The sequence below is a fragment of the Hypanus sabinus genome, chromosome 1 (assembly GCF_030144855.1).
Source record: "Hypanus sabinus isolate sHypSab1 chromosome 1, sHypSab1.hap1, whole genome shotgun sequence".
Lineage (NCBI taxonomy): Eukaryota > Metazoa > Chordata > Chondrichthyes > Myliobatiformes > Dasyatidae > Hypanus > Hypanus sabinus.
The window spans coordinates 2,077,296-2,100,288 of record NC_082706.1 but is presented as its reverse complement, the minus strand read 5'-3'; the positions used below and the strand labels follow the sequence as shown (position 1 = coordinate 2,100,288).

At 43.5% G+C, this 22,993-nt stretch overlaps 1 protein-coding gene across 1 annotated transcript in view; it reads left to right on the top strand.

Moving 5' to 3' along the window:
* The window catches only part of gfra2b (GDNF family receptor alpha 2b), a 400,451-nt gene that overhangs the window by 304,582 nt on the left and 72,876 nt on the right, over positions 1-22,993 (top strand). The window contains exon 5 of the mRNA XM_059959447.1: positions 20,299-20,408. Coding sequence (XP_059815430.1) covers positions 20,299-20,408 — 110 coding nt within the window. The remainder of the gene's footprint in view (positions 1-20,298; positions 20,409-22,993) is intronic.

The following is a 22,993-nucleotide window of genomic DNA, read 5'->3' as shown; positions in this document are numbered from 1 at the left end:
AATGTTTCATTACCCTTATTACATGCTTTTTCCAGCTCCCTTTGCAATCTCAGCCTCACATCTTGGTTGCTATTTGAAGGCCTATATATGATTCCCATAATGGCTTTTTTACCCTTGCAGTTTAACTTTACCCACAAAGATTAAACGTGCTCTGAGCCTATGTCACCTCTTTCTAAAGATATAATTCCATCTCTTACTAACAAAGCTACACTACTGCCTATGCTTCCCTGCCTGTCCTTTCAATATGTAATCCCCTGGGTCGCCTCAGGCTCGCTCAGCTCGTTCTCGTCTAGGGGGAGCAGCCTTCGGCCCCGCCAAACTGGGTAATCAGCTGGTGTGGATGCTGTGTGATGTCCCCACCTCGCCCAAAAACAGACAGTACACCATATGCGATTAAATGAGTACAATTTATAAAGGTTACTATAACTAAGTGATTAATAACGATACAGTATATATAACCATATAACCATATATAACCATATAACAATCACAGCACGGAAACAGGCCATCTTGGCCCTCCTAGTCCGTGCCGAACCCTTAATCTCACCTAGTCCCACCTACCCGCACTCAGCCCATAACCCTCCACTCCTTTCCTGTCCATATACCTATCCAATTTTACCTTAAATGACACAACTGAACTGGCCTCTACTACTTCTACAGGAAGCTCATTCCACACAGCTATCACTCTTTGAGTAAAGAAATACCCCCTCGTGTTTCCCTTAAACTTCTGCCCCCTAACTCTCAAATCATGTCCTCTAGTTTGAATCTCCCCTACTCTCAATGGAAACAGCCTGTTCACGTCAACTCTATCTATCCCTCTCAAAATTTTAAATACCTCGATCAAATCCCCCCTCAACCTTTTACGCTCCAATGAATAGAGACCTAACTTGTTCAATCTTTCTCTGTAACTTAATTGCTGAAACCCAGGTAACATCCTAGTAAATCGTCTCTGCACTCTCTCTAATTTATTGATATCTTTCCTATAATTCGGTGACCAGAACTGCACACAATATTCCAAATTTGGCCTTACCAATGCCTTGTACAACTTTAGCATTACATCCCAACTTCTGTACTCAATGCTTTGATTTATAAAGGCCAGCATTCCAAAAGCCCTCTTCACCACCCTATCTACATGAGACTCCACTTTCAGCGAACTATGCACAGTTATTCCTAGATCTCTCTGTTCCTCTGCATTCCTCAATGCCCTACCATTTACTCTGTAGGTTCTATTTGGATTATTCCTGCCAAAATGTAGAACCTCACACTTCTCAAAATTAAACTCCATCTGCCAACGTTCAGCCCATTCTTCTAACCGACATAAATCTCCCTGCAAGCTTTGAAAATCCACCTCATTATCCACAACACCTCCTACATTAGTATCATCGGCATACTTACTAATCCAATTTACCACCCCATCATCCAGATCACTTATGTATATTACAAACAACATTGGGCCCAAAGCAGATCCCTGAGGCACCCCGCTAGTCACCGGCCTCCATCCCGATAAACAATTATCCACCACTACTCTCTGGCATCTCCCATCTAGCCACTGTTGAATCCATTTTATTACTCCAGCATTAATACCTAACGACTGAACCTTCTTAACTAACCTTCCATGTGGAACTTTGTCAAAGGCTTTGCTGAAGTCCATATAGACTACATCCACTGCCTTACCCTCGTCAACATTCCTCGTAACTTCTTCAAAAAATTCAAAAGGTTTTGTCAAACATGACCTCCCACGCACAAATCCATGCTGGCTACTTCTAATCGGATCCCGTCTATCCAGATAATTATAAATACTATCTCTAAGAATACTTTCCATTAATTTACCCACCACTGATGTCAAACTGACAGGTCTATAATTGCTAGGCTTCCTTCTAGAACCCTTTTAAAACAATGGAACCACATGAGCAATACGCCAATCCTCCGGCAAAATCCCCGTTTCTAATGACATATTAAAGATCTCCTTCAGAGCTCCTGCTATTTCTACACAAACTTCCCTCAAGGTCCTGGGGAATATCCTGTCAGGACCCGGAGATTTATCCACTTTTAAATTTCTTAAAAGCGCCAGTACCTCCACCTCTTTAATTGTCATAGGTTCCATAACTTCCTTACTTGTTTCCCACACCTTAGACAATTCAATATCCTTCTCCTTAATGAATACCGAAGAGAAGAAATCATTCAAAATCTCTCCCATCTCCTTCGGTTCCACACATAGCTGACCACTCTGATTCTCTAAGGCGCCAATTTTATCCCTCACTATCCTCTTGCTTTTAATATAACTGTAGAAACCTTTTGGATTTACTTTCACCTTATTTGCCAAACTAACCTCATATCTTCTTTTAGCTTTTCTAATCTCTTTCTTAAGATTCCTTTTACATTCTTTATATTCCTCGAGCAATTCCTTTACTCCATGCTGCCTATATCTATTGTAGACATCCCTCTTTTTCTGAATCAAATTTCTAATATCCCTTGAAAACCATGGTGCTCTCAAACCTTTAACCTTTCCTTTCACCCTAACAGGAACATAAAGATTCTGTACCCTCATAATTTCACCCTTAAATGACCTCCATTTCTCTATTACATCCTTCCCATAAAACAACTTGACTCAATCCACTCTCTCTAAATCCCTTCGCATCCCCTCAAAGTTAACCTTTCTCCAATCAAAAATCTCAACTCTAGGTCCAGTCCTGTCCTTCTCCATAATTATATTGAAGCTAATGCTATTGTGATCACTGGACCCGGTGCTCCCCAACACATACATCTGTCAGCTGACCTATCGCATTCCCTAACAGGAGATCCAACACTGCCCCATCTCTAGTCAGTACTTCTATGTATTGTTGCAAAAAAACTATCCTGCACACATTTCACAAACTCTAAACCATCCAGCCCTTTTACAGAATGAGCTTCCCAGTCTACGTGTGGAAAATTAAAATCTCCCACAATCACCACCTTGTGTTTACTACAAATATCTGCTATCTCCTTACACATTTGCTCTTCCAACTCACGCGCCCCATTAAGTGGCCTATAATACACTCCTATCAGTGTTACTGCACCTTTCCCATTCTTCAATTCCACCCAAATGGCCTCCCTAGAGGAGCTCTCTAATCTATCCTTCCAAAGCACCGCCATAAGATTTTCTCGGACAAGCAATGCAACACCTCCTCCTCTGGCCCCTCCTACTCTATCACACCTGAAGCAACTAAATCCAGGAATATTTAGTTGCCAATCACACCCTTCCTGCAACCATGTTTCACTAATAGCTACAACATCATAATTCCAGGTATCAATCCACGCTTTAAGCTCATCCACCTTTCTTATATATGAAGGAAAAAAATAAAGAAAAGGCCCCGAACTTATCAAAGTCCAAACCACTTTGTGCACAGCCATTGGAGCTCAAATACTGAAGTCTTCTGGCCACCATTCGATCCCCTCCGAACTCCTCGACTCGCAGCTTAGGACCACCTGAAGTGGTCAACCAAGCACATCTAGCTTCATCTCCTCTCCTCGGAGTATCTCCTGGCCTCGGACCCCCGCTTAGGGTCCATTCCTCGCCCAGCTTACAGCATTGCGTCCTCTCTCTCAACCCCTCGCGCCGATCACCCCAAAAGCCCGCCAACAATAGCTTACAGACTCAGAAGAAAGAACAACATTAATCCCAATTGGTTTACAAAGGAATACAATTCTCGTTATCAGTAAATTTTAACCCAAACAAGCTTCCAGCACTCTCTTGCAACAAAGAAGCATTCCTGCTTTTAACAAAACAAAGAAGCCATTTTGATTACATACACGGTAACAAGAAAAAAGAAGAAACCCCCTTTACAAATACAAGGTATATACTTTGATGTTAAGCTTCCAACTGTGGCCTTTCAGCCACGACTCAGTGATGCCCACAGTGTCATACCGACCAGTCTCTAAATGCACCACAAGTTCATCCACCTTATTCTGAATGCTATGCACATTTAAGTACAATATCTTCAGTCCTGCATTCTTCACCCTTATGAAGTTTGCCTCTGTGGTCCAATTTAACTCTGCTCTGTCTGCATTTGTACCCAGTCATTGGCTTGTTCTTCCTTACATTCATATTACACCTATCACCTACTTGTAAACTTGCTGGCTCATCCTCAGCTCTATCATATTGGTTCCCATCTCTCTACCATAGTAGTTTAAACCACTCCCAACAGCTTGAGTGAACCTGCCTGCAAGAGTATTGGCACCCCCCCCCCCTCGGATTCAAGTGCAACCCGTCCCTTTTGTACAGGTCCCACCTGCCCCAGAAGAGGTCCTGATCTCAGCCCACTGCTCCAATTCTTCAGCCACACATTTACCTGTCACCTCATTCTGTTCCTATCCTCAATGACACGTGGCACAGGCAGCAATCACGAGATTACTACCCTTGAGGTCCTGCTTCTCAGCTTCCTTTCTAACTCTCTATTTTCTTTTTTGAGGACCACCTCCTTTTTCCTACCTGTGTCACTGGTACCAATATGTACCATGACCTCTGGCTGCTCACCCTCCCTTTTCAGGATATTGTGGACACATCCAGAAACATTGCGGACCCTGGCACCCTTGAGGCAAATTACCATCTGTGTTTCCTTTATGAACCCACAGAGTCACCTATCTGTCCCCCTGACTGTAGAGCCCCCTATAACTGCTGCCATCCTCTTCAGTTCCCTACCCCTCTGAGCCACAGGGCCAGATTCAGTTCCAAAGGCATGGCTGCTGTTGCTTCCTCCAGGTGCCCCCCCCCCCCCCAACAGTACTCAAAATGGAGAACTTATTGTTCAGGGGGATGGTCACAGGGGTACTCTTCACCCTTCCCTCTCCTGACAGTCACCCATTTATCTGTCTCCTGTAGCCTTGGGGTGACTGCCTCCCTGTAGCTTTGGTCTATCATTGCTTCACTTTCCTTAACAAGTCAAAGGTCATCGAGCTGCAGCTCCAGTTCCCTAACACAGTCCCTAACCAGCTGCATCTCAAATGCACCTGGTGCAGATGTGGCCAACAGGAAGCCTGGGATTCTCCTGGAAATCCCACACCTAACACCCAGGCATAACACTGGCTCTGTAGACGTACCCCCTAATCTCTCTGGACTTAAATAAGAAATAAGAAATGAATTTACCTAGCCTGTGCCTGTTCTCGGACGAGAGTGGATAGCAACATTTTAAATGAGAAATTTGTTGGACAAGGAGCCAATGAATATCTGCAATGAGGAATCTGTTGTGAGTGAACTGGAGTCTTTACACAGTGTTTCGGGAATGATAAGGGGATCCTATCAGCTGGTTAGTTAGCCTTGAGTACAGAGTAAGATAATAATAGACACAGATCCCAGCCCCAATACACTGCCTTCCCACATCACTGGGGCTGAGCTGCATTGTATCATTGTGATATTACTACTGGTGTGGAATGACCTGTGTAGATGGCGCACAAACTAAAGCTTTTTACTGTTTCTTTCAGTTTTAGAGTTGTTTGTTTTTAATTCAGTTGTAACTGAGATGTCACTCTAAATAACTCAGATGTTATTTTAAATGTAGTCATTGTGCTTTTAGTAATTGAATTGCCAGTGTAGTGTTCTGCACTGAATGAAGTTGCAGTGTCATCTTGTTTTCCTGAACCAGGGGTTCCCAACCTCTATAATGCCATGGACCACAACCATTAATCAAGGGGTCCATGGACCCCAGCTTAGGAACCCCTGTGACCTGAACAATGACAATTAAGATCTATCTATCTTTCAATTCAAATATATGACAATAGTAAGTATAATTTATTATCAATGTTAATAATAATTAATTAATTAATTAATTAATAATAATGATAATAATAATTTTAATAATGTTAAAAACATTACTTCAGAATAAGAGCAGCACCGACATAGCTCACACAAAATAACGGGGCAATCAGCTTCCATGGAAGTATTTTGGAGCAAGCTCTTTGTTCTGACTTCTCCCCCCTCCTTTCTTTCCAGTCCTGATGAAGACTCATGGCCTAAACTGTCATCTCCATCGATGCTGCCTGACCTGCTGAGTTCCTCCAGCAATTTGTGTGTGTGTGTGTGTGTGTGTGTGTGTGTGTGTGTGCGTGCGTGCGTGTGTGCGTGTGTGTGTGTGTGTGTGTGTGTGTGTGTGTGTGTGTGTGTGTCTGTTACTCTTTGTTAATTTCCTTGCTGAAAATCAGAGATAGGGGTGTTTTGAGAAGTTCATAACTTCTCTTGGTTGTCTGTGCCTGCAGAAGCAACAGAGATATCCAGTGCTTTCTCCGGCTGTCCTCAAGGTTACAGGAATGATAATGGACCTGGTCTTATCTGTCAACATTGAGAAAGTCTCTGCTAACCCATTCACCCCTCAACATCAGTGAGGCTGCCAGTGTTAATCTTTATACTGTTGGATCCTTCAACCAGTGACCCTGACAGCCTCATTAATATAAACTCAGTTTCCACTTGTTCTGTGTGACAATTTAAACCTGCAGGGATTAGCAAACTCACTATTCCTTGTCGAAAAGACCTTTGATCTCTCGTTAGTGTGTCTGTCTTGTAAGTGAATCTGGAATCTTTGTTTAAATACTCATTCACAGTTGTGGTGGCAGAACCAGTGGTAGGTCAATGAGGGAAATCGTCTCCACTCAGAGGATGGAGCAAGCTGCCGGCAGAAGTGGTGGATGTGGATTTGATTCCAGCATTTAATAGAAATTTGAAAAAGTACATGGATGGATGGGACTCCAGTAGATTCACTTCACCCACGAATTTTCTGGAGTTATCTGTAATATCTCGTGCTCCCGATGTGACCTCCTATACACTGTTGAGAACTGCTTCACATTGAACACGCCTGCTCCATCTGCCAAAAGCGGAACTTCGTGGTGGCCAAACATTTTAATTTTATTTCCCATTCCTGTTCCAACATGTGGTCCACAACCTCCTCTTTTGCCAAGATGAGGCCACCCACAGGGTGAAGAAAGAATACCTTATATTCCATCAGGGTAGCCTCCAACCTGATGGCATGAATATCGATTTCCCTTCCCCACTTTGGCCTCGTACCACTTCTCACCTGTTTATCAGCTCTCCTTGGTGCCCCTCTTCCTTCCCTTTCTTTCACTCTCCTCTCCTCTCAGATACCTTTCTCTCCTGCCCTTTATCTTTTCCACCTGGCTTCACCTATCACCTTCACTATCTTCCTTCTCCTCCCCCAATTCTTTTTATTCAGGCATGTTCCCTCTTCCTTTCTAGTCCCAATGAAGGGTCTTGGCCCGAAATATTGAGAATTTATTCATTTCCAAAGATACTGCCTGACTTGCTGAGTTCCTCCAGCATTTTGTGTGTGTTGCTTTGTATGGGAAGGGTATGGAGGGCTACGGTCCAGGTGCGAGTCGATGACACTAGGCAGAATAATGGTTTGGCACAGACTAGATGAAGGACCTATTTCTGTACTGTAATGCTCTATGACTCCCTGACTCCAACACTGTACCATCCTCAGCTGCCCTCAGGATAGGGATGGACACACACCCTCTTGAGTCATGTGTGGTGCACATGCTAAAGGCACTTTGCTTTTTGCTAGCATCTGAAATCTCAGACACACTTCTTGCATTCATCATGTGCTGACTGTGTACAGGGGTATACTGGACTCATTATCAGGACACTTGAACCGTTGATGTCCAGACATCAATGTAGAATTATGAGGCTACTTACCAAATTAAGAGCCCATAGTATTAAAGGAAATTTACAGGTATGGTTGGAACTTTGGCCGATTGTTATGAGGCAGCAAGTGTGAATAAACGGATCCTTTTCTGATTGGTTGCCAGTGACCAGTGCTGTCCAACAGGGGTCAGTGTTGAGACCACTTCTTTTTATGCTGTATATCAATGATTTAGATAATTGCTTTGTTGCCAAGTTTGCAAGTGATACAAAGATTGATGGAGGAGCAGGTGGTGTTGAAGAAACAGGATGAAGAAGGACTTAGATTAGGAGAATGGGCAAGAGGATGACAAATAAAATACAGTTTTGGAAAATGCATGGTTATGCACTTTGGTAGAAGAAATAAATGTGCAGATTATTTTCTAAATGGGGAGAAAATCCAAAAAAAAAATGAGATGCAAAGAGACTTGGGAGTCCTTGTGCGGAACACCCTCAAGGTTAACTTGTAGGTAGAGTCGGTGGTGACAAAGGCAAATGCAATCTTAGCATTCATTTCAAGAAGTCTAGAACATAAGAGCAGGGATGTGGTGCTGAGGCTTTATAAGGCTCTGGTGAGGCCTCACCTTGAGTATTGTGAGCAGTTTTGGGCTTCTCATCTTAGAAAAGATGTCCTGACGCTGGAGAAGTTTCAGAGGGAGTTCACAAGGATGATTCCAGGAATGAAAGGGTTATCTTATGAGGAACATTTGATGGCTCTGGGTCTGTATTCACTGGAATTCAGAAGGATGAGGGGGGATCTCATTGAGACCTTTCGAATGTTGAAAGGCCTAGACAGAGTAGATGTGGAAAGGATGTTTCCCATGGTGGGAAAGTCTAGGTCAAGAGGGCACAACCTCAGGATAGACGGGTGTCCATTTAAAACAAAGATGCAGAGAAATTTTGTGCTGAATTTGTTGAATTTATTACCTCAGGCAGCTGTGGAGGCCAGGTTGAGAGCTTGAGAGGTTCATGATTGGACATGGCATCAAAGGTGGGGCTGAGGAGGGGAAAAAAGAATCAGCCATGTTCGAACGGTGGAGCAGACTTGATGGGCCAGATGGCCTAATTCTGCTCCTATGTCTTATGGTCTTATGATCTATTACTTCCCCGGAATTCCAATGTCCTTCACTTACAAACCTATCAATCTTCCTGAGCAAACTTCCCCTTCTCAGAAATCACTTCCCTGGAACTCCACTGTCCTTCACCCACAATCCTATCAACCACTGACCCATCATCTTCTTGATCAAACCTCCCATTCTCAGACATAACATCCCTGGAACTCCACTGTCCTTCACCCACAATCCTATCAACCACTGACCCATCATCTTCTTGATCAAACCTCCCATTCTCAGAAATCACTTCCCTGGAACTCCACTGTCCTTCACCCACAATCCTATCAACCACTGACTCATCATCTTCTTGATCAAACCTCCCATTCTCAGACATAACATCCCTGGAACTCCACTGTCCTTCACCCACAATCCTATCAACCACTGACCCATCATCTTCTTGATCAAACCTCCCATTCTCAGACATAACATCCCTGGAACTCCACTGTCCTTCACCCACAATCCTATCAGCTGTTCTCCGTCTCTCTCCTCTCAGATACTATCTTCCATCCTGCAGACCTCTTATACGATCTCTAAAGAGTTAAACACTCATGAATTCACATTTCCAATTTACAAATGAACCTTAGATCAATGGAAACTGAATGATTCATTAACTAACTAAACTATTCCATTCATATATTTCTGTCCTTGGCATTGGTTTACAAAGCAAAAGTTAACAGGGAAAGCAGGGGCACCAAAGCAGATGAAGTGAAGATGTAAGAGCACAGTATGTTTCTTAATTTGCTGCCTCTAGGTCAGTAATCTAACTATCAAGGTTCGAAGTAAATTTATTATCAAAATATATGTCACTATGTACTAACCGCCCTGAGATTCATTTTCTTGTGGACATTCACAGTAGAACAAACAGCATATCGTGTTGTGTTTTTCCAACTTTAGTTGAGCTACATTTAGTGCCACTTGATAACTTTTGCTTTGTAAACCACAGGCAAGGACAAATATATATAAATGAAACAGTTCTGTTAATTGATTACCTATTTGGTTACACACCACACCCGGCATAGATCTATCACTGAGCATACTGCAAACCTTCAGTAATATGACCTCCTGGATCCCACCTAAAACCCGGTCTAGTGACTGAGCTCATTCACCATTACAACCTTGTCAGAAACAGTAAATTGTCAGGCAGACTCCCAGCTTGAGCTTCTAAATTGAAATGTTATGAAGACACCATTACATGCAGGTCAGCGATCTGTGCTCATTTAAATGATTTTATCTTCATGAAATGATCTTCTGATGAAAGAGTGCTTAATGAAACTGATGATAAATCCAATGAAATCCTGATGTTCACTTTCACTGCGAGCTGATGTTAGTCTGAAAAACCAATCTGGTCACAAAGATGAAAGTGTGAACTTCAAAGAATTTATGACATCACTTGTACATCACTCTCTCTGCTTTAGACAGTGATATTCTTCAAATTAGAACAACTCTAAGGTAATATGAAAGTATAATTTGGAAAATTACTTTCAATCACAATAAAATGAAAAAGGCATTAAATGAAGCAAACGGTTATCTCTTAATACTATGTACTCATTCATATTCAATTTTTGTGCCTCTCTTTCCTCCACATCGATGCCTCACTTTTGGGAATTTGTGACACATCGTAACATTGATAACCCAGCCAGCTTTTTCTCATCAGCAGCGAGAAGAGAGCAGGCCATACTTTTTTTTCACTCCTGCCATCGGAAAGGAGGTACAGCAGCCTTAGGTCCCACGCCGCCAGGTGTCCTAAAACCATCCTATTGCTATCCTACAACCATCAGGACCCACACTGCCAGCTCCAGGCACAGTTAATACCACTCAACCATCAGGACCCACACTGCCAGCTCCAGGCACAGTTAATACCACTCAACCATCAGGACCCACACTGCCAGCTCCAGGCACAGTTAATACCACTCAACCATCAGGACCCACACTGCCAGATTCAAGCACAGTTAATACCACTCAACCATCACTGCCAAGCCAAGGCACAGTTAATACCACCCAACCACCAGTTGTTTAAGAGTTTAAGAGACTACAGGACAGGTATATGGAGGAATTTAAGGTGGAGGGTTATATGGGAGACAGAGTTTGAGGGTCGGCACAACATTGTGGGCTGAAGGGCCTGTAATGTGCTGTACTGTTCTATGTTCTCTGTTCTATCAGGCTCCTCAACTCAGCTCAAGGTTGAACTGATTCTATAGCCTATGAACTTGCATTCAAGGACTTTACCACTCGCGTGGGCAATATTTATTTATTTATTTGTTTGTTTGTTTGTTTGTTTATTTATTTATTTCCACAATTTATTGCCTTTTGCAGACTGGTTGTTTGTCCGTATTTGTGTCTTTCATTGATTTTATTGTATTTCTTTGTATTTACTGTGAATGCCTGCAACAAAATGTATCTCAGGGTTCTATATGTTGACATATATGTACTTTGATGATAAATTTACTTTGAACTTGCAACTTTTGAACATTTTGTAACCATGTACTCATCAGCGGTATTTCTGTTACAGTGTTTAGCATTTAATGGGATTTTGGTGGACAATGAGAATGTGGTGTCCAATCAGAGATTGCTATATTCTTGATTGGACATGGCATCAAAAGTTACAGGGAGAAGGCCAGGAACTAGGGCTGAGGAGGAGATTGGAAAAAAAGGATCAGCCATGTTTGATGGGCGAGATGGCTTAATTCTGCTCCAATGTCTTATTGTCTTATGGTTGAAGAGGGCGGCCACATGCTGAGGAATGATAGGAAAAGTACGTGACAGAGGAGGATTCTGGAACTTCTGCCATCTCCAATGGGACCCCACCACCAAACACATCTTCCTCCCTCGCCCCACTGTCTGAATTCTGCAGAGATTATTCCCTACGTAACTCCCTCGTTCATTCATCCCTCCCCACTGATCTCCCTCCTCCTTGCAAATGGAACAAGTACTATTCCTGCTCCTACACCTCCTGCCTCACTACCATTCAGAGCCACAAATAGTCCTTCCAGGTGAGGCAACATTTCACCTGTGAGTCTGTTGGGGTCATATACCGTGTTTGATGCTCCCAGTGTGGCCTCCTGTGTATTGGTGAGACCTGGCGTAGAATGGGAGACCACTTCACTGAGCACCTACCCGAAAAAATGGGATCTCCCAGTGGCCACCCATTTTAATTCTACTTCCCATTCCCATTCTGACATGTCAGTCCATGGCTTCCTCCACAATGAGGCCACACTCAGGTTGGAGGAGCAACTCCTTACATTCCGTCTGGCATGAACATCGATTTCATGAAGACTTCCCCAACTCTCCTTCATCATTCCCCATTCCCATTTTTCCCATTTCCTTCTCTCACCTTATCTCCTACCTCCCTCTGGTGCTCCTACTCTTCCCTTTCTTCCATGACCTTCTGTCCTCTCCTGTCAGATTCCCCCTCCTCAGGCCCTTCATCTCTTTCACTAATTGACTTCCCAGCTCTTTACTTCACCCCTTCCCCCTCCCAGTTTCACCTATCACCTACTACTTTGAATTTCTTCTTCCCCTCCCCCACCTTCTCACTCTGACCTCATCTTTTCTCTACAATGCTGATTAACAGTCTCGGCCCAAAACACTGACTGTTTACTCTTTCCCATTAATGTTGGATGGCCTGCTGAGGTCCAGCATTTTGTGTGTGTTGCAAGGATTCATGATGTGGTTTATTTGGATTTTCAAAAGGCCTTTTACAAGCTGCCACATGTGAGGCTGCTTTACAAGGTAAGTGCCCATGGTATTACGGGAGAGATGCGAGCACGGATAGAAGATTGGCTGATTGGCAGGAGGCAAGGAGTGGAAATAAAGGAAGCCTTTTTGGTGAGCTGCCGGTGATTAGCAGTGTTCCACAGGGCTTAGCATTAGGACCACTTCTTTCCATGTTTATATCAGCAGTTTGGATGATAGATTTTATGGCTTTTTGATGATAGGTGGAGGGGCAGGTAGTGTTGAAGAAGCAGAGGCTGCAAAAGGACTTTGACTGATTGGAGAATGGGCAAGAAGTGGCAGAGAGTATATAGTGTAGAGAAGTGCATGGTCATGAACTTTGGTAGAAGGAATAACGGCAAAGATGGTTTTCAAAATGGAGAAAATTTTAAAAATCAGAGGAGCGAAGGGACTTGGGAGTCCCTTTGCAGGATTCCCTAGAGGTTGTACCTGCTGTCCCACTGGGGGCCCGTGTGGATGTGCCAGGGGTAACACTCTACTTTCGCACCGAAGCCTTGGCTCTCCAGCAGGGCAGCTCCAGGAAGAGGACCCAGAGGGCACAGGAACAACCATCACCGGTCTCACAGCAGCCTGCCACAATGTAGTGCACCCCACAAAGGCCCAACACAACACAGCGGAACTAGGGACAAGCGGTGGTGCTGACGGCAGCCAGCGGCAAGGTAGACTTCCCCACCATTGACCAGTAACTGCACACCGAGCAGGCGACAGATCTCGTGCTGGCCTGGGAGAGGGGGTGGCTGAGCGTGGGACAGAGGCTGGAGTGGGCAGAGGCCTTCGCCCTCGGTCCAGAGACCAAAGCCTTATATCTCAGTGGAGCATGCGGGAGATGTGTGGCGGGTTGCTATTCCAGCAGTGGCAATTTTCTGATGATGATGTACATCTCCTGCAGCTGATGTTCCCCCTGAGGGCTCTACACTATGTACAGGTTGGTCCAGGCCGGCCATGTCAGGATGGCAAAGACGGTGGGCAAGCAGCGTGAATGCTTCTACTGGCCTGGGTACAGGCAGGACGTGCAGCTGTTCATGCACTGCTGCTATGATTGCATATCCAAAAAAGGGCCGGGCCATCAATCTGGTGCACTGATTCTACCCCTCCTGGGAGAAGAAACTATCCCCCAAGTCTGGAAGCCACTGGAAGGAGCCAGGAGAGGTGCTCAACTGAATTTCTAATATGGTATACCAGGTCTGGGGCAGGGGGTGGTGGGAGGGCTACAGACACCCCACAATATTCCAGGCTGCAGTGTCAACTACCAGCGGGACTTCTGGACTTGGTTGTGGACCCTGGTGTTGCCGAGGACGGCTGACCTTTCCGCTGGGGGCAATGTGGTTCTCCAGGAACATAGACAACAGCCTGGCCCAGCATTCCTAGTGGCCAGTGCTATTTGTAGTTTTTGTCTTAAAATGCACTTGTGGATTATGGTGGGATGTTCAAGTTCATTTATTGTTACATTTTAGCTCGGCTTATACAGTTATTCACTTGTGTGTGTATGGGTCACCCTGACTGTAACTGGGGTTTGTGATAATCACTCCCACATCTGTATGAGACTGAGGTGTTCTCTCCCCGGGTCATAGCACCTGGTCTGTTTTTGTGCTTATCACAAAAAAAAACAAGCAGCTGAGCTGAACGAGCTTCTTTCATCTATCTCCTGTACCAAATGCTTGCCACTGTTATGATCCCAGCCCCCTCCTTTGTGAGAATCGCAAGAGCACCCATCGAAGGGGGGGGGGTCAGTAGACCCAGTCGGAGAGAGAGAGAGAGATGCCAAATTGCACGTCCCACCAGGGATACAGAATAAGGCGACAGCGACTATTGTCTCATGGAGACCACGTGAAAAGCCCTCGGGCAAGGTGGGCTGGTTGAGAGAGAGATTGCATCATCCCAACCTGATTGACACCTGTGACCCCGTAAGGAAGTATAAAGGAGAGTCTCAGGGGGACAGCCCCCTCAGATGCACCAAGAAGACACGAGAGAGTGATCCCGCAGCAGCGGGAAGCCATTCTAAAGGAAGCCACGTGCGTTAGATTCCGGGATTGGAATCTGTGGCTGGAATCACAGAAAACCGCTTTTAACTAACATCGGGGAGAGGAAACCAACGCTCCCCCGATTTCACGGAAGATTCATTGAGACTCGGCAAGTTCTTTCTCTTCTCCCCCCAATCTCTCTCTCTCGGTCGCCCCACGGAAAACCCAGCGATTTTCAAAGGGCTGAGGCCTGCAGACTTTCTGAGTGACTCTTATATTTCCAAAGGACAATCTATTAATCCCTAGACACCAGCGACTCTTATATTTCCAACGAACAATCTATTAACCCCTAGACACCAGCAGAGCTCACTTCTTAATGATGATTATTACTATACCCGCGCTTTAGATTGAGTGTTGACGATGTGCACTATCTGAATGTTTGTATTAACCCTACTTTTGTGTCCCTTTATCAATAAAAACGTTTGAAAATAGTGACATCAGACTTCAACGGACCTCTCTGTCTTTGCTGGTAAGTTCTCCAGTTACGGGATTCGTAACAGCACAATATAATGTTCTGAGGAGGTTACCAAGCATTTGATGAAGGCAAGGCAATAGACTTTGTCTCCGTAGACATTATCATGGCCTTTGACAAAGATCTGCATGGGAGATTGGACAAGAAGGCTAGTTATTTAACCTTTCAGATATTGGCTAGTGGGAGAAGTCAAGAGAGTTGTAGTAGATGGTTGCTTCTCTGACTAGAGGCCTGTGACTAGTGGAGTGCCACAGGATTGGTGCTGAGTCTATTGCTGTTTGTCATCTATGTCAATGATCTGGATGATAATGTGGTTAACTGGATCAGCAAATTTACAGATGATACCAAGACTGGGGTGCAGTGGACAGCGAGGAAGACTATCAAGGCTTGCAGTGGGGTCTGGACCCACCAGGTAAATGATTTTGAAAAATAGCAGATGGAATTTAATACAGACAAGTGTGAGATGTTGTATTGTGGGAGCAGAAACAAGTGTAGGATGTACACAGTGAGGACTAGGACTCTGAATTGCGTCGTAGAACAAAAAGACATGGAAATACAGATCCACTATTCCTTGAAAGTGGTGTCACAGATGGACATGGTGGTAAAAAGACCTCTTGGCACATTGGCCTGCGGTAATTTATGAAGGCCAATCTGCCAAAAATCTCTCTTTATAATCTGAAGAGAGCTTTTGTTGCAATGGCCTTCATGAATCAGAGTATTCCAGTACAATACTTGGAATGCTATGATGAAGTTGAAAAAGATATTGGTGAGGCCAGACTTGAAGTATTGCGGTTCTGGTCACTTATGTAGCTACATGAAGGATATCAATAAGTTTGCAAGAGTACAGAAAAAATTCACAAGGATGTTTTCAAGACCCGAGGACCTGAGTAAGAGGGAAAAAAGTTTGAAAAGGTTAAGTTTTTATTCCCTAGAGCATAGGAGAGTGAGAGGTGATTTGATAGAGGTATGCAAAATTATGAATGGTTCAGATAGGGAAAATGCAAGCAGGCTTTTCCCACTGAGACACACGGTTCAGATTAACATGAGGATCACGACGACACGTCTATGGAGGCGTGAAATGTTGTGGAGATGATGTTAGGACTGCATTGTAAGTAGCTGATAGGTGGTGTCGTACCCCACCCCCTCTGTTCAGGGATATTGTACATGCTATTTTTTGCACATGCTATATTGTACATGTTTGTATATGCTATTTAATGCAATGAGAACTTCAGAGATCTGTTTATCAGCGACACAAAACAACCACTTCATAAACGGTTGTCTCAGCATGGGAGGGCTAATGCCTCAGGCAAGGTGTGACCGAATATCTACACCTAAAGAACAATGTGCTCATCTTGGACAGGGAGTACAGATAGTTTGAAAGAGGGGTTAATAAAGCCATCTTTGTCAAACTGGAAAACCCATCCCTGATCAGAGGGGGTGGGGTACGACACCACCTATCAGCTGCTTACAGTCCAGTTGTAACATCTCTACCCCAGCATCTCCACAACAGTTCATACATCCATTCATGCAAAGGTAAGACTGGTGACCCTCTCATTACTTCTACGACTCGTAACGACCCTGATATGATGCTATACTTTTAAACAACTTGCAGAGTTTATAAACCAGAAAGCTACCCACCATGGATTAGAGCCTCTTAGATGAGTGGAGAAACATCTCCTAGACAACACAATAAGTCCGGTTGCCTTGATTTATTACAGCTTGATATAGTGTTCAGGGTACACAACGTTCAGAGTGAGAAACGGTGCAGAGTGATACACAGTTTAGATTGACAGGGAGTTCAGAGTGACATGATTGTGATTGGTATGTGGTTCTGAGTAATACTCTGGTCTAGGTTTTATCATGCAGTAAGGTATTTGATGACAAATGAAGGTTTGTATTCCTTCCTCTTTGACTTGTATCGTCACCCTGTTACATAAGTTGATCTAGTCTGTGCCTTTATCATTTTCTTCACTTTGATTCTCGGTGCCTGCAAAATTAGTGTTACACAAACAAACCTGCAAAACTCCAGAAGAACATAATGGTATTTTTCTGTGTTTCATGAGCAACATTCAGTTTGTTTTAAGATCAAATACATATTCAATGTTTTTCCTACGCAGCAAACATCTGCTCTTGTTCCTCACGATGAAGTCTTTATCTTGGTCAAGTTATGTTTTGAATATTATTAATGTTACTTCACTACATTGCTAAAAATATCCTTGCTTTTGAGCTTCAGTGTTTATGTGAACTTCTAGACACAGAGGAATAAATAATATATTCCAGCTCTGAGAGAAGACCTGTTTTACCATGGGATCCACTAGTCTGATTCAAAAGCCTTTTCAATCTATTTCTGTAAAGAATAATTGATCTCAGAATTCAAGGGTTAAGGTCTGGGTCATGTTTTTGGTCTGAAGATGGTTTTCTTCCAATTTACAAGGCAATGGGGATTGACCACATTCTGCAGGACTGGACTCTTGTGCTGACCATATGGGTTGGAATTACACATGCATCAAATGATCATCACCACACCAGAGTACATAGAAAACAGAACATAGAAAGTTATGGCACAGTACAGTACCTTCAACCCATGTTGTTGTGCCGACCTTTTAACCTACTCCAAGATCAATCTAACCCTTCCCTTACACATGGCTCTCCATTTTTGTATTATCCATATGCCTCTCTAAGAGGTTCTTAAACATCCATTATGTATCTGTGTACCTGCCTCTATCACTATGTTTGGCAATGCATTCCATGAACCAACCACTTTCTGTATGTTCTACTATTCCCTTATATTTTCCACCAATCCCCTTAAAATGATGCACCTTGTATTAGCCATTTCTGCAGTGGGTAAAAATTTCTGACTGTCCACTCAACTATGCCTCATTTTATCTTGTACACCTCTGTCATCACCTCTCATCTTCCTTCGCTCCAAAGAGAAAAGCCCCAGCTCACTCATTCTCTAATCCAAGCAGTATCCTGGTATATCACCTCTGCACCGTCTCAAAAGCTTCCACATCCTTCCTATAATGAGGCAACCAGAACTGAACCCAATTATCCAAGTCTAGACTAACCAGGGATTTATAGAGCTGGAACATTATCTCTCAGCTCTTGAACTCAATTCCGAAACTAATGAAGGCCAGCACACTGTACGTGTTCTTAACAAACCTATCAACCTGCTCAGCAACTTTGAGGGATCTGTAGATGTTCACTAAGATCCCCTATTCCTCCACAATGCAAACAACCCAGCCATTAACCCTGTATTCTACCTTCCAAAATAAATCACTTCATTCTTTTCCTGGTGAAACTACATCTGCCACTTCTCACCCTAGCTCTGCATCCTGTCAATGTCCCACTATAAACTACAACAACCTTCCACATTATCCACAATTCCACCAACCTTTGTGTTATCTATAAATTTATGAACCCACCCTTCCTCAACCAAGTCATTTATAAAAACCACAAAAAAGCAAGGGAGGCAGAACAGATCCCTGTAGAACACCACTGGACACAAACCTATAGACAGAATGCTCTCCATCTATTACTGCCCTCTGCCTTCTATCGTTAAGCCAATTCTGTTTCCAGTATTCAGTAGTTTGAAGATGAGGAGTACACCTAAGACCCATTTTCCAGTCAGAGGTCCATAGGGCAGGCAGATCACAGCTCATCAAGTACATGAGTGAGTGAATGAAGCTGTTCACTAGGATGATTACGTCCTAGCTGTCTAGATAAGCAAGCCTGGGCAGTACAATGTGGAGAGCAAGCTGTTGGCCATGTAGCAAGCTCCCCTCTCCAGCATCTGATGAACTCAAAGGAACAGCAGAGACCGATACAGTTTGGTACCAGCAGCATCATAGAAGTTGCCAGTCAACATTGAACTTAGAGGCTCCAGCTCCAGATTTTTCCTTCATGAGACTTTCCCATGAGTGGTATAGCTGCAAGGCAGCAGAGGTTTGAGATCAGAGTTTACCTTCTCTGTACATAGCCATATCAAGTACATAGTCAAGCATATTTGCATATTTGAAGCCCTTTCAGATACTGCCATCTGGAACCTCACTACTCAATGGGTAAGAAAAGATTTCCTCATCTCCCCTTGAATCCTTCCTCCCCTTTTCTTCACAGTCCTGATGAAAAGTCTTGGCCAGAAACGTTGACTGTTTATTCCCCTCCACAGATGCTCCCTGGCCAGCTGAGTTCTCCCAGCATTTTGTGTGTGTTGCTCAGGATTTCCAGCATCTGCAGAATCTCTTGTTTATCCTTTAACTAGTGTAACCCTTTCTTTCTTTATCCAGACCTTTGATATTTTTATATTCAGTTAAATTTCCCCTCAGCCTCCTCTAGTCCAATGTAAACCATCACTGTTTATCTAATCATTCCTCATAGCTTCAATGTCCTGGCAACATCTTTGTCAATCTCTTCTGTAACCCCTCTGCTGCAATCACAGCTCCTTCCCTCATGCTAGCCCACATCATTCATGCCATGCCACTGGTGTGTTGTAGACCAACTATATCTGATCTATTATGCACTCAGTAAGTAGTTCCAGAAAGCCAGTTTAGTCAGTTTGCAGATGGTGCTGTATCGGTAACAGCCTTTGATCTTGGTATTCAGGCATTAGTTCTGATGGGATTATGGAGAAAAAGTGATTTGCATTTTACTAGCATCTTTCATCACGTGAGGATGTCCTAAAGCACACTGCAGACATTGAAGTGTCATTGTTATATTGTAGGAAATGTTTCATCCAATTTGTGAAATAGCAAAGTGGTAACTAGCAGATAGAATAAAGCACAGAAACAGTCACTTCAGCTCAAGAATTTCTTTGTTCTACTGTGAGTGCCTTCAAGAATATGATGAGATATACTGTACATACTTTGATAATAAATTTACTTTGAACTTTTCCACATGGAGGAAATGGCTAATATAAGAACCATAATTTTAAGGTGATTGGAGGAAAGTATTAGGGAGATGTCAGCCATAGGTTTTCTTACACAGAGAGTGGTGGGTGCGTGGAATGCCCTGCCTGGGGTGGTGGTAGAAACAAATACATTAGGGACATTTCAGAGACTCTTATTTAGGTACATGATTGAAAGAAAAATGGAGAGCTATGTAAGAGGGAAGGGTTAGATTGATCTTGGAGTAGGTTAAAAGTTTGACACAACATTGGGGGCTGAAGGGTCTGAACTCTGCTGTAGTGTTCTGTATTTTCTGTTCTATGTTTTAACTTTGTTGGCTTCCAAGCTTTGAGATATCAATTCATCACTTTGGAGCAGGACACTTTCTAATGGTTTGTTATGTTTCATTGCTCAGGTCACGATTGGCAGACTTTCTCTCCAACTGCCAACCCTCCACGCAAGCTGTGAGCGGTTGCTTCAGGGAGAACTACGCGGCCTGCTTGCTGTCCTACTCGGGACTGATAGGTGAGTGCAGTCTCCTGGCAGCCCTGCATAGCCACAATGATTCTTATAACACTCAGCTGAGGGCATATTGTGATAACCTCCAAAGATGGCCAGCTCTGAATGAATGCATTCTAAATGGTGTCATCCCATGGCTTCCCTACATCAACCACATCTGCCCCATCATTGGGAAATTAGCCCATCCCTGTCTCTTTCTCCAGTTAGTTACGAGAGAAAATGAAGCATCATTTCCCTGCCTGGCTCTTTTTGGTATTTTTCACGCCCCCATCTCTGCTACTTCTATGACTAATAGGAAAGAATGATCAAAGCGAATGCTTACTTTGATTTTTTTTTTCTCCTGGATTTTACTCGAAGCAATATGTTGGACTCTCCAGGTTAAAGCAGAGAGGCTGGTGAACTCCCAGAGAGAACAATGTTGAGAGAACAGAATAAGATTTATTATCATTGACACACTGTCTGACGTAATTTGTTGCTTTCTGGCAGCAGTACAGTGCAAAGATATAAAAATTTATAAATTACATAAATCAATAAACAGTGCAAAGAAAAAGAAGAATGTGGTAGTGTTCATGGGTCGCTCAGTGTTTTAGGAACAGCTTCTTCCCCACCATCATCAGATTTTTGAACCATTTGTGAACCTATGAGTACTACCTCACTATTTTTCCTCCCTTTTGCACTGCTTATTAATCTTTTATATCTCTTACTGTAATTCTGCATGCATTACACTGTGCAGTAGTGGGCAAAGGGTCTGATTCTCTGTTGGGGCCACAGTGTTATCAACAACACATTAAATTCTTTCAACCATAAGTTCTCCTGGATTCTACCCCTCACTCACTGGGGGCAATTTACAGCAAACACTCTATGTAAAAAAAACTACCTCTGACATCTCCCTTTACTGTGCTCCAATCAGCTTAAAATTATGCCCTCTTGTATTAGCCATTTCTGTCCTATGAAAAAGTCTTTTCTGTCCAGTCGATCTCCATCTTGTATACCTCTATCAAGACAGCTCTCATTTTCCTTCGCTCCCGAGAGAAAAGCCTGTGCTCACTCAGCCTCTTGTCATTAGACATGCTCTCCAATCCGGGCAGCTTCCTGGTACATCTCCTCCGCTCTCTCTCTAAAGCTTCTCCATCCTTCCTAAGATGAGGTGACCAGAATGGAATACAAAGTTGTGCTGATTTTTAATCTACTCTAAGATCAATCGAATCCCTCTGCTCAACATAGCAGTCCATTTTTCTGTCATCCATGTGCCTATCTAAGAGTTTCTTAAATGCTCTTAATATATCTGCCTCTACCACCACCCCTGGTAGGGTGCTCCATGCAGCCACCACTCTGTGTAAAGAACTTGGCTCTGACATCCTCCACTCACATTAAATGGATGTCCTCTAGTATTGGCCATTGCTGGTGTGGGGAAAAGGCAAAATCCACTCTATCCATGCTTGGCTGTTTAGTTCACACCGATCACTGCAGAGCTTCACAGAGATAGGCAAGACACTTGAGTTCTCGTCACAGGGCTGACTGAGCCACACAGGATATTGTTACAGATCCTATTCCATGGTGTCCCACACAGATTACAGCTGGGTTGGTTAGCTTCAGTTTTATACTGAATAGCCACTTTATTAGGTACATCTGTACAGCTGTTCATTAATCCAAATCAGCCAATCATGTGGTAGCAACTCAATGCATAAAAGCATGCAGACGTGGTCAGGAGGTTCAAGCCAAACATCAGAATGGGGAAGAAATGTGATCCAAGTGACTTTGACCGTGGAATTGATTGTGGGTGGCAGATGGGGTGGTTTGAGACAACAACTGATCTCCTGGAACTTTCCACAAAGTGGTCTCTAGAGTTTGCAGAGAATGACACAAAAAACAAAAAACATCAGTGAACAACAGTGGGTGAAGGTGCCTTGTTAACAAGAGAGGTTAGAGGAGAATGGTCAGACTGGTGTAAACTGATAGGAAAGTGACAGTAACTTAAATAACCATGTGTTACCACAATGGTGTGCAGAACCATAGAACATTACAGCACAGAAACAGGCCTTTTGGCCCTTCTTGGCTGGCCAAACCATTTTTCTGCCTAGTCCCACTGACCTGTACCTGGCCCATATCCCTCTATACACCTCTCATGCATGTACCTGTCCAAGTTTTTCTTAAATATCAAAAGTGAGCCCACATTCACCACTTCATCTGGCAGCTCATTCCACACTTCCACCACTCTCTGTGTGAAGAAGCCCCCCCCCCAAATGTTCCCTTTAAACTTTTCCCCCTTCACCCTTAACCCATGTCCTCTGTTTTGTTTTCTCCCTTAGCCTCAGTGGAAAAAGTCTGCTTGCATTCACTCTATCTATGCCCATCATAATTTTATATACCTCTATCAAGTCTCCCCTCATTCTTTTATGCTCCAGGGAATAAAGTCCTAACCTATTCAACCTTTCTCGGTAACTCAGTTTCTCAAGCCCCGGCAACATCCTTGTAAACCTTCTCTGCACTCTTTCAACCTTATTAATATCCTTCCTGTAATTTGGTGACCAAAACTGCACACAATACTCAAAATTCGGCCTCACCAATGCCTTATACAATCTTACCATAAC